General features: G+C 37.7%; 1 protein-coding gene across 4 annotated transcripts in view; it reads right to left on the bottom strand.

Annotated features, from left to right (window-relative positions):
• LOC111321192 (importin-11) overlaps positions 1–12,650 on the bottom strand; it is a 61,223-nt gene that overhangs the window by 2,405 nt on the left and 46,168 nt on the right. For 3 of the 4 annotated variants that reach the window (XM_088758077.1, XM_088758078.1, XM_088758079.1), the window contains 13 exons: positions 11,846–11,911; positions 10,426–10,476; positions 10,075–10,188; positions 9,336–9,410; positions 8,834–8,874; positions 8,051–8,127; positions 7,371–7,450; positions 7,197–7,277; positions 5,119–5,214; positions 2,158–2,271; positions 1,764–1,808; positions 1,435–1,511; positions 1,100–1,195 (listed from right to left, as the gene is read on the bottom strand). In XM_088758077.1, the coding sequence (XP_088614203.1) occupies positions 1,100–1,195; positions 1,435–1,511; positions 1,764–1,808; positions 2,158–2,271; positions 5,119–5,214; positions 7,197–7,277; positions 7,371–7,450; positions 8,051–8,127; positions 8,834–8,874; positions 9,336–9,410; positions 10,075–10,188; positions 10,426–10,476; positions 11,846–11,911 (1,013 nt within the window). Of the gene's footprint in view, positions 1–1,055; positions 1,196–1,434; positions 1,512–1,763; positions 1,809–2,157; positions 2,272–5,118; positions 5,215–7,196; positions 7,278–7,370; positions 7,451–8,050; positions 8,128–8,833; positions 8,875–9,335; positions 9,411–10,074; positions 10,189–10,425; positions 10,477–11,845; positions 11,912–12,650 lie in introns of all 4 variants that reach the window. The other variant, XR_016000415.1, reaches the window with a different exon arrangement.

The following is a 12,650-nucleotide window of genomic DNA, read 5'->3' as shown; positions in this document are numbered from 1 at the left end:
GGTCCAATGTGCTAGCCTTGTAGCAAGAGGACTTGATTAAACCCTTTGCTTGATCCTCTCTTATTCTCAAAGGTAAGCGAATTAAGTACTGTCGTGCAGGAAAGGCGGAACAACACTTGGATTGCCAATTTCAAATATGGTATATTTCTGCCTTTGATGAATTCAAATTTGATAGACATATTTTGCAAGTATCCAGTCAGCTCGCCACCATAACAAACTCGCCACTACCACTGAGACAACTCGCCACCAGTGGCAAATCGACTCAGACGTTCTGTGTAGTGGAACTTCAACCGTTAAAAAAAACATTGATACTACGAAGACTATGATCAGTTTCTGTGTAGCGCAACAACAGTGAATTTCGCCAAGCGATTTTTGCCGATGTTGAAATCGTATGAAATTTACAAGCTAAGATGCAGCAGTATATTGCGAGATTAGGCAAGTACAATTATGGCGAAAGTTTACAGAAAAGAGCTTAGCGTCCCTTCTTTTTGTAAAGCACAACGAATGCCGACGTGACCTTTAATGCGAGGTTTGTTCTTATGCCGGAACGCAATTCGAAACCAAATCTAATGAATTCTACATCAAACGAAAGCTTAACCCTGTTTTTATTACTTTGTGGTTTGATGATGTAAAATTTAAATTGTGCACAAACAGAGTGAATCGAAGAAGCAAAGAACAAAAAAAATTGTGGGGATGAGCCTTGTTTGCTTTTGATTCCTTTTAATGCGCATAATTGTAAGAAATTGCGCTCAATGTTGTCTGGACATCAAGAACTCTAGCAGGATTTGACACTATCAAATTTCCTAACCCTCACCACCTTGGTTATTTCTCTGAACAAACTTCATCCATCGACCCCTTGTCTACCGCCAAAATTTCTGTCACCCTGGGCTCGCCATATACAATGAAGACATAAATTAAATAACACAATATTTGACATAACGTTAGGACACCACCTGAAGGCGAGAGGCAGCAAGAAAAAAACAATCTATACGTTGCGGTATTAAAATTACATAAAATGTCATGAGATGTGAACTGCCTGAAATTTATATGTATACCACAAGTAGATGTTCCCGTTATATATAGAGTAACAATTTCTCACTCAGTGTGAGTGCCGCCATCTTCTACTCTGTGAATCTCGTGTAGGACATCAACAGCAGCATCCACAATGATTGCAAACCTTTCCATGACACAATTGCTGTTGCGAAAATAAAAACGAATACAATCGCTTGGCACTCGTCTTTGTAAGTATACACTCAGTACGCTAAATAAACAAATTTGTTAAAATCTCCCTCTACTAGCATTATATAAAACGGTGTATAAAGTTTGAATCAGCACTTCGCCAAATACGGGGAGAACTTAATTACTTTGAAATAAACTGCCGTGAAAAAGACTAACTTTCCCTTGACTTTTTAACGAGTCAAAAAACTGTCTTACTGCACATTTAAAGGAAGCAACGTCATCAGTGACAGCACTGTGAGTTTTCTTCGTTCAAGCCGTGTCATGCCATCCATCTAAAAAAAAAAAGACAAACAAGAAGGCAATAGTGTCATCCTCATACTAAAGCAATCACTGATTTCAAGTAACACCGAAAAGAAACAATTAACGTTGAAAAATCTTCGTTTCATATCAAAACAACTTTTCGTAATCCTGTTAAGAATCATTTTAAGCAATGGCTATAGAAACGATAAAATTAACAATAAGTCAGCCACCAAAAATGTAAGATGGACGTATTACAAATTTCTTCTTGTTACTATAATGCTTACTTTATCCAACCATATATCGAGAAGCTGACTTAACACGTTCCCAGCCTGGAGAAAATCAGAGTTAATAATGAGCCAATAAACTTGGAAAATGAATTCATTGAGACGCATAGTAACAACACTTGATTTCGATTCTACATGACTTGTGGCGATGTTAACATCTTTTTCTCCCTTAAGCACCTCTGGTAAAAGTTATTCAGGAAAAGATTTGGCATACTTTTTCCTGGAGTGCTTCAAAATTAGATCTTGCAATATTTGTATAAGGCAGCCTAGGAGGTTTCATTGAAAGGTTAATTCTCGGGCCAAGCCAAGAACGCAAAAGGGCATACAGGCGAACCTTACAGTAACTGATAGTAAAAAAAGGGCAGTGAAAGATTCACTTTAGCTCATCTCAAACCTGTGTGCCGAGCTGCTGAGCAACATTTTCGACCAGATGAACAAACGCTGGGTAATTATGCAAACTGATTTCTCCAATTATGCACAAGTAGATAACCAGAAGAGGCGTGTGTTCCTAAACAAAACAAAATATTTTGTGAATTTTACGGTCACCAACCTAGAAAGAACGATAGAATGCGATCGAAACATAAAGGAGCACGGCTCTCAACAGTTTAAGTCAAATACTAGTGGCGGAAGGACATGATATGGTCACTGAAGAGATTTAGCGCCGCGTTTACGTGAACGAGAACGGCACGAGTGACCACGTGTCTTTGTTTTCCCGCCATTTTTTTTTCACGTTTGCCCGTTGCCCTTTGCCGTTTCTACGTGAAAGAAACCTATTTCACGTTTGCCGTGTACGTAAGATTTTATTACCTTTCTCTCACAGAGTAGAAGTTAACTGCCGGAAAAGGGCACAAAACTATTCTTTGTTAGTCATACAAGGGCGCCTTCAAATCCACCATGACGTGAACTCACGCGAAGCTAATGCAGCATGATTCACACTATTTCACGTCAAACGCGAAGGGGCAAGTTGACGTTTGCCGTTTCGCGTAAATGCGGTGCTAAATCTTTTTATTATTTGATACGTTCAAAAGTGATGTTTCAGGAATTACGTTGTCTCGAACACGATTGACAGAAATAATGTTTACACTCTTCACTTGGTGCTCTCAACTATCGTGTGTCGACAGTCTACTTCATACTCGATCAATAATCCTGAATCGTGAGGATTCATGAGTTCCACGCCGTTTATGACTCCTTACGGTCGGGTACTATGCCTATACAGGTGTTCCCTGGGTTGCAAGGCAAGGTGCAAGCAAGAGAAGTTCCTCCTTGATGATTCAACCCCCCCCCCCAAAAGATTCTCTAAATTTGTCACTGCACCTCATCCAAATTGTATTATGGGCTTCTTTGACATCCATATGTCTCTGCAGTAGCCTTGATAGACAAAGTTTTTACATAACAACGCTTCTCTAAGTAGGTGGTAGTTTGAACTCATCACTCCATCCTCTTGCTAACTTTCCACCTAATCTCTTTCACCTTGGTTGATCTTGTCAAATCCAGACAGTCCTCCATATGCCAAGGATGTCTCCCTAATCAGGGCCGTAGCTAGCATGAGGCAAGACGAGGCAATTGCCTCGTCTTACTTTTGGCCTTTTTAAATTTTTTTCTTAGATTGACTTTTCTGAAGAAAAATGCCACGGAAAATCCTTAAAAGAGCATTTCTAAACCTCTAGATTTCAAAGTTTTCTGGGGGGCATGCCCCCCAGACCCCTCTCGCGGCTCGCGCCTTCGGCGCTCGAAACTTGCCTCGTCTTGTCCTGAGATCTGGCTACAGCCCTGTCCCTAATCGCTGCATTTGATAGTTCTGTCAGTTTGCACTGGTCGAGGGGCTGGATGGAGGCAATCTTCTAATCCCTCGGTAACTCGATGACATATGATAAATGGCTAATGTATGGAATTGGGTGGTATTGTTCTCCTCCCCACAAACTCTGAATTCAGTTCCTTAATTGTTATGTAGAGGTTGTTGAGATAATGAGAATGATTCGTGGCATCTTAGGATGTATCATTGTTCATAGCCCGCTTAACTCATGTAGAAACATTCCTATGGTCGTGTTGGCCATCCTAGAGTAAAAGCGCGGCAACCAGAAAAATTTTCTACGGTAGTCGACAGCTGTTGCTGTCTGAAACCTATCTGTGGCTCTCATGTACATCTTGTACCATCCTCGCCTAGAGCTTTGGTTGATTCCTCTCCCTACATACACTCTCACTTGTAAGGTTCTCCTATTGTGTGAATATCTTCTTCCTCAGAAAACTGTTTCTTACCCTTCAACTTGACCTGTGCATTTACCCTGACCCCTTCGTTATCCAGGATGAGCTGAACGATAAAGCGTCAGCAATCCATACTTATGTCCGTCGGAAAAGTGCGCACTACACTTTCCTTCCACTTGTAACCGAGCGAGAACCTTCTTCTATTTTAATTTCACGTCCCTTGGAAACTGGTAAAAATAAGTGTAACCGCTGAATCGATCGGTTAATTCTAGAGTCTCTTAATCCAGGTTCATCGAAATAAACGGCATACAAATATGTCAGTTCTGAAAGTAGAATTACACAATCGAAACTTGCAAACGCGAAGTAAAATAAATGCAAAATGAAAGTATACAAAGCCCAAATAAACCGAAAAATCGAACACTTACAAATAATCTGAGGGTTCCTTCTCAAAATAACTGAAAAATGTTAGTCGAAATAAAAACGATTCGCATTCACAATCTTCAGAACAAAATCATCATACACATGGCCGATCAAGATCACTCGTTCGCCCTGTTAACAACTAAGAGTTGGGTCATGTTAAAATCATGAAATGTCCGTTTGGAACCAACAATAACGGTCTTGAGGGGAAACCATTCAGAACGTATTTGAAAGGCATTTTCACAAACCAAAATATGCGGAACCTTTTGTACACACCGAGTTGGTCGATTTACTCAGAGGTCCATGGACGACGCCATCTTTTTTCCGCGTCGCGAACTCATTGGCAGTAGGATGTTCAAACGCAGTGTTAAATGGGAAGAATATCTTTATTGCTTCCGAAAGGAATACTATGCTCCTCGGGTTAGAAAAATCGACGTACATGTATTATCTGCAAGTTATTGTATTTTAATTGCTTGCGTTTTCTTGTGCTAATTATTGCGCTGAGTTGTATTCACGGGGTGCTAAATCTTAGGAATAATGGCAAAGGGACGCTACAAGGCAGAAATCTAAATAAATAAATAAATAAATAAATACGAACCAACGAACTTTTCCTGTTCAACGATTACCTTGAGCGGGCTCACCCTCTCTCTACCATTATAATTATAATTGTGTGAACGATCGTCACATGATAAATTAAGGTCTTCTCGTTTCATAATTGTTACTGTGGAAAATTTACCTCGACCTCAAGAATCATGTTCAATGTTTTCAGCAGCACTGGTGCGAAAACCTCAGGACCAGTGAGAGGAGAGACTTTGATGATAGTTTCAACAACCTGAAAGAACCAAATAAAATAAAAAACATGGGCAAGCAATAAGTGAATGGATTTAAAATACCGAAGAGAGTTAGATTTTCACAATGTCAATGAAGTGCAGTTGGAAGTGTAATATTAGGCGCAATTACAGCTTTATGCCAAACGTTGGATTTGTGAAATATATCAATGACTCTGAATGGTTTAGTGGGAGGACATAGTGACTTTGGCAACTTTAAACATCGCTAGGTTTATTCTAGCCGTGCAATTTTAGGTCATTTTCGCTAAAATGATCCGAAAACACAAGGTTGTTGTGTTTAATTCGGCATATAGCCTCGTGAAATAATTATCCCTCATTCCCTGCCAGTAACCATCATTTACCCCATCACTAGACATCATTCCCCGTCATGAGGAGTCGTTCTCTGTTATTAGCCATTATTCCCCATCACTAAACAGCATTCACCACCACTAGATATCAGTTACTGTAAGTATGACATTATTCACTATCACTAGACATCCTTTACCACCACTACGTATCATTGACTGTTATCAAACATCGTTCACCTGGTGTCATTCACGCTCATTAGACATTATTCATTGTCATATGAAATCCTTCTCCATTATTAGACAGAAGTAATGGGTATTTTACTTATTACGTATAAGCTGGCCATCATACATTTTGTCTTGGCAAATTACAAACTTGCTTTCAAAACTTCTCACTTATAACAAGTTCCAACCCCTCTGAAGTATAATGATGGTGGATATAGTATAATGATTGTGGGTAATGTATGATGATGGTGGATGAAGCATATTTATGGTGGATAATTCATAATGATGGTGCATGATAATGAAAGGGTATGGATTATATAGAATAATGGTGGATAATGTTGAGTAATGGTGGATGATGTAAAAGACCGCATCCCGGTTACCTCAATGGATAGGGCGCCGGCAAGTTGAGCGGGCGGTCGAGGGTTCGAGCCCCGGCCGGACCAACACTCAAGGTCTTAAAATTACCGAGGAGAATGTGCTACCTTTCTATAATATCAGGAAATGGATAGACATTCTAGTCTTCTCGGATAACGACGAATAAACCGTAGGTCCCGTCTCTTGCAGGGTTGGGGCAGGAGACGTTAATTTCCCACGCACGAGATCACTGTGTGGTGGATGTCCTCCCCTGGGGTATGGGATGGGTGGGTACTAGGGACCGCAGAAATTGGCGCAAGCTGTTGCGGGGTCCCTGCCTGTCGGCGAAGCTAATAAATTAAAATTAAATTAAATTAAATTAAAACTAATTTAAATTAAAATTAAATTAAATTAAAATCAAATTAATTAAAATTAAATTAATTAAAATTAAATTAAATTAAAATTAAATTAAAATTAAGATGGTGGATGATGTTGAATGATGTGGATAATGTTGAATGATGGTGGACAAGTCTAGTGACGTTAAATGATGTCCAATCACAGTGAAAGGTAAATTTCTAGTGATGTTGGATAATGTATATTATTAAAAACTGGATCATTGGATAATGCAATTCAAGACTTTTTATTGGCTTAGCCATTATAGTATATGAGCCAATATACCATAATCTAATATCTGTACATTGTAACATCCGGTTTCTTCTTACAAAATAAAGTCTAGAAGATTAGTCTAATATCTTGAGGGCGTTTTTTTTTAAGAAAACAATTATTCCCCTCGCGCTTGTACGAGGCGCGTAGCTCCGAGTTGGATATCTATCATCTCATATCCAACGCGCCCTCGTGGAATAATTGTTAAGTATGTTGAATGACGTCTTATAAAGACGTAGTCAGATGCACTTTCAGCCAGATGTACCTTCAGTATTACATAATTTAGAGATGTTTACATGTATTTGCCAAAAAAAAAATGTTGATCTTCCTCTCATTTCCAATTTCTATCTTGAATTATTTTTCAACAAAAGGGCGTTATGACACTGGACTAAAAATACAGGCTGGTGTAAACTGAATGGTTATAAAGGATACACCCATACCCTAGAAAGGATAATGCTGCCCTCTGGTTTTATATTTCCAAGCATTCTTAAGCAAGCATCTACAACAGGTGCACCACAATTCTGTTAAAAGAAAGAGGAGCTTAAAAAAAAATGACAAAAAAAATTAATTGCCATCACTGTGATATTATCAAATATGAATTTATCAAATCAAACCTGAAGAAATGCTCTCTGATCTAACAACACATAGGATTCCACGATGGCAAAGCATGTTCTGAGGTTTTCAGAGCCTAATTCTGCAATTAAGGTGATTTTAGTAGAGATTTCTGTAAGATTGAAAGTGTAAAGAAAGTGAAGAAACGTAACAAAACAAACTTCTCACTTATACAGTAACAGTTTCAAGTATATATCAACCACCCTTAAAACCTAGCTGCTTCAAAAGTTTAAATGCAATTTTGGCATTATAGCTTTGGGATGAATGCATTACTTCTTCAGTGCCTTGCATTTTGAAAATTTGAATTAGTGGTACATGTACAGGGTAGGGAGATGCATTAGAGTCCTACCCCTACCCCAACAAGAAAATCAACTGTCTTGAATTTGTAGTATGCATTTTTCTTCAATGATAACTGCCACTCCCAGTTACTCTTGACAGGTCATATTGCTTAATATAATTATACTAGATGAGCACTAGCAATCATTTTGTTTTGTCGTCAACTGTCTATCAGTTACATTTGCATAATTAAATACTCAATTTTTTTTCTGCATCCAGAGCATGATTACCTCTTATTTTCATGGCAGCTGATTCCACCTTACCTAACCTATGATGAGCAATGAACTAAAAAAGCACAAAGTGATGACTTTCTTGTTGAAAACTAGTTGTAATCATTTCCATTTACCCAATAATGGTGGCATATTAGTGAATAGCTGCAACAATTCAGGAGCCATACATGATGCATTCATCAAAACATTGTGCCTGCAAATACAAATCATAGAGGAGAGTTTTTAGGATCAATTATCAAAAATGTACACTAAGGTCAGTCATGCCAATCACTCAGTTCACTAAAAAAAAGTGACTTGTGCCATAAATACTATGATTAAAATCCCAATATGACAGTAACATTTAGGACATTCTGTAAACCAAACTCAACCAGAAGGAATTGCATTACTCTACAAGGTTCTTTTTTTTTTCAAACCCTCCAGGACTCAAGTTTAATGCTTCTTGTATTTACTCTTGTTTTCATAATTTCAACTTAATAAATCTAACCTTATTGCCTAAAGCCTTTTTCTTAAAAAGTCAGAGTTACTGGAATCAATGGTAGTTAATCACATAAAAATTTCATTCACTAGGCATAGATAGCGAAAGTAAAAAGGGAAACATGACTAGCAGGGAACAGGTTCTTCTGTTTCATGAGACTGAACAAATTTTTCATGCAACAATTACATTCAAGGTTATACCTGCTATGTCAACATAAAGATCTTTTAAGGAGTAGAACCATAATTTGTGTCAAGCAGATCTCAAACAACCTGCCCCTTGGGCTTCACCCAATTTAATTCACACCCTGGGGTATGGTATGGCAAGATCTGTAGGTATTATATCATGGGAACCAATGTTTCCCAAAATGGTGTCTACCTCATTGTTAATGGCCATACATAATACTGAAGCAGCAAAAATGTATTACCACAGGTCCAGTCCATCTTCCATCAAGTAAATGTGTGATGGCTTAAAAAAATGAAACAGTGACAAATGGAACTTATGTTCACCAGCAAGGTAATCTTATGTAATATGATATAATCATGTATTGTGAATGTAAAGTGTAATCTGATATACTTTAGTAAAGTAAAAATGCAGTATAATGAAGTATGATGCAGTTAGTAATACAACCAAATATAATATCTCTGCACCACCAATTGACCTTGTGGCAATGAAGTCATCCTGTCTTAAGGAAACTTTTTAATGTCTCCAATTTCCTAACAACATGCAAGAGGCCAGGTGACCCACACCCTCACTCACTTCATTAATTGCTGGTTTTCTTTTCCTTATTTAATTGTGCAAAAGCACTAGTCCTATTTCTTACTGCATTTGTTCAACAATAAAGGGCTGTTGTTCTGTGAATGATTGACTCTACATTATCTACACATGGGGAATTTGGAAAGTAAACTTGTATGTATTGTATTTATCACCTGGGAAACATCTGTGCTGAGCTGAATCAAGGGCAGAAGGAAAGAGTACATATTTTCACTCAATATACCAAGGCCCTGTGAAACAACAGAGCCATCAAAGTAACTTTAACACCAAATGTCATAGCTCATGCTTAGCAGATCAAGTCTTCATGCCAAGAATAAATTTATTTGATGGATTGAGAGATTGATGGTTTAATGAGATTATCTTCTTAACAGTTGGCGACTACCTCATTTTTTGTTCATTGTATGATTTATTTAGATACACATGATAGAATCAAACCCTATCTAGAGCCTCCATTCCATAATGTTGCAAAATGTCAAGTGCAAGCTGCTGGCCTACAGTAACAGGTGGGTTTAGAGAGGCTAATTTGAAAAGGCTTTCCTGAGTGAGCTAGAAAATGCTGTGTGCAGTCTTTTTACAGGGTCACCAGTTAACTCAAATTCCTAAGATCATGTTGTGGCATGAAAAAATGCAATTTTTGCTCTTTCAAAGACCACTTTCATCAGGTTAGAAGGGTTTTTCTAAGCTGAAACACATGCTCAGTCAGTGGGTGATATTTGTATATGTAGGTTTAAAAGAAAAATTTAAAACCTTTTTTTTTTCCAAAGAACATTGTGTATTGTGTATTTTTTCTGCTTCAAACAAAAGGCATTTGTAATACCTTTCCCCGGCACTGATATTTTGAAAAAACCTTGCCATTGAATTCATTGTGGAAAACAAGACTAAATCTTTTCAGACCTCTACAAGGTGAGTCACTGTGGAGACAATTGCACATTGAAGCATGCTATGGTCACCAGATGCCTGCCACAACTCAGGAAGGTAGATTGAAAGTGGGATAGCAAATGGTTGGACCTTAGAAAAAAAAAGAAAAATTAAAACAAACAACATGTACAGGTTAATTTTGGCACAAATATCTCTTGAGGACAAGCTGCCAATTCTTACAGAACCTACATCCACATTTATATGGTACACAAAAATAGTAACAACAATAACTTGATGACAATGCTGTTATGTCAGAGGGCGGAAACATTATACATGTATTAAAACAAAGAATGCCAGTTTTCAAAGATGATAAATGATTTTGCTAACCTTGCTTCCAATCCGTTGAATAAGTAATGATAAGACATGCAGCACCTGCATCTGAAAGGAAATTGTGTTAGCAGTTTTAGCATACAAAGGATTATAAAATATATACATAACCATCCAATTCTTCTGGACATCTCCCATACCCTAATGATGTTTTGAGGTGTGGAAACTTTCCAAATAAAATGAATAAGGCTGACTTTCTGGAATCACCAACATGCTTTGATGGATACTTATGACCTGATAAAAGAGCTGAAAATTATCCAGAGTGCCAGTGGTATACCAAGGTATGCATGGTTTTTACAGTCTTAGCTTTTTCGTATATGTGCACGATCCTTCGCAGTAAAGCACTATTTGAGCAATAGTGAAAATCAGACCTGAAAAAAATTTCAGGCCTGTACGGGATTCGAACCACTGACCTCTGTGATACTAGTGCAGCGCTCTACCAATTGAGCTAACATGCCAACTGGGAGCAGGCCATCAAATTAATTCGACATAAACCCGTAGATGATAAATCAAACAACAACAAACATATGAAACGTATGTATGAACTGCGGTTATGAAACGTATATGTGCACGATCCTTCGCAGTAAAGCACTATTTGAGCAATAGTGAAAATCAGACCTGAAAAAAAAAAAAAAAAAATTTCAGGCCTGTACGGGATTTGAACCACTGACCTCTGCGATACTAGTGCAGCGCTCTACCAATTGAGCTAACAAGCCAACTGGGAGCAGGCCATCAAATTAATTCGACATAAACCCGTAGATGATAAATCAACAACAACAAACATATGAAACATATGTATGAACTGCGGTTATGAAACGTATATGTGCACGATCCTTCGCAGTAAAGCACTATTTGAGCAATAGTGAAAATCAGACCTGAAAAAAATTTCAGGCCTGTACGGGATTCGATTTTTTCAGGTCTGATTTTCACTATTGCTCAAATAGTGCTTTACTGCGAAGGATCGTGCACATATACGTTTCATAACCGCAGTTCATACATATGTTTCATATGTTTGTTGTTGTTTGACTTATCATCTACAGGTTTATGTCGAATTAATTTGATGGCCTGCTCCCAGTTGGCTTGTTAGCTCAATTGGTAGAGCACTGCACTAGTATCGCAGAGGTCAGTGGTTCGAATCCTGTACAGGCCTGAAATTTTTTTCAGGTCTGATTTTTCACTATTGCTCAAATAGTGCTTTACTGCGAAGGATCGTGCACATATATGTTTCATAACCGCAGTTCATACATATGTTTCATATGTTTGTTGTTGTCTTAGCTTTTGATGTCATACCTGCCCAACCACCTCTATGACCAGAAAAAAAAATAGTACAAAATCCTCTTGGACAGCTTACGATCAGACAACTGTGTAATACTATGTAGTGCTGATCTCACTGACTTTATGGAACTTCTGAAAAAAGTACCTTTGTATCACAATCGTGGGTACACTTGAGGAGGTTAAAAAGTGCTTCAAAGCTTCCATCCAAAAACTGCAATCAACATACTTAGTAAGTTCAACTACATTAGAGTACATAGGAATTAAAAATTTACAAGGATCATCTGTCAACAACCTCTTTGACTATAAATCATCAAAAAAATCCAGCAATTTCTCAACTTTCAGAAATTGTCAAAAAAAACTTCACTTAACAAAGTGCCAGGTGCCTGGTGCTCAGTACACTTTTTAAAAGTTATAGATTAGCATATTTCAAAATTTGCATCATGAAGGACATTTTCAAATTGAGAGAATTGACTTAAAAAGCCCAAAAATCACATGTTTGCTTGAGTGGATTGCTTGTTATGACAACATATTTGACAAACAAATTGGGTGACCAAATATGGTGCTATACACCTTTTGCTGTTCATTACAAGAAAATACGCATTCATTTGCGTTAAAAGGCAAACAATTGTGTGAAAATACAATCATTAGAGACAAAAAACCCGTCATTAGCACGTGAAGATTCAATAACGATTTTTGCATTTTAATCAGCATTCAATAACAATTATGGGCATTCTTATGCATCATTCGTCAAACAAAAGAGAAAAAGATACTTTCATTTGCGCTAACATCCAAGTCATTTACACCATCTTGAAAGTCAGTAGAGACAATACACATACAATATACTCCATGAACCACTCATTAACATTTTTATCACACTGTTTGCAATTCAATAGCATTACTGGATGGCATTAGTATGAATAAGACAATTATTAATGCACTTGTACAAACAA

The sequence above is a fragment of the Stylophora pistillata genome, chromosome 4, assembly GCF_964205215.1.
Source record: "Stylophora pistillata chromosome 4, jaStyPist1.2, whole genome shotgun sequence".
NCBI classification, from domain to species: Eukaryota; Metazoa; Cnidaria; class Anthozoa; order Scleractinia; family Pocilloporidae; genus Stylophora; species Stylophora pistillata.
This window is presented reverse-complemented; position numbering and strand designations above follow the sequence as displayed.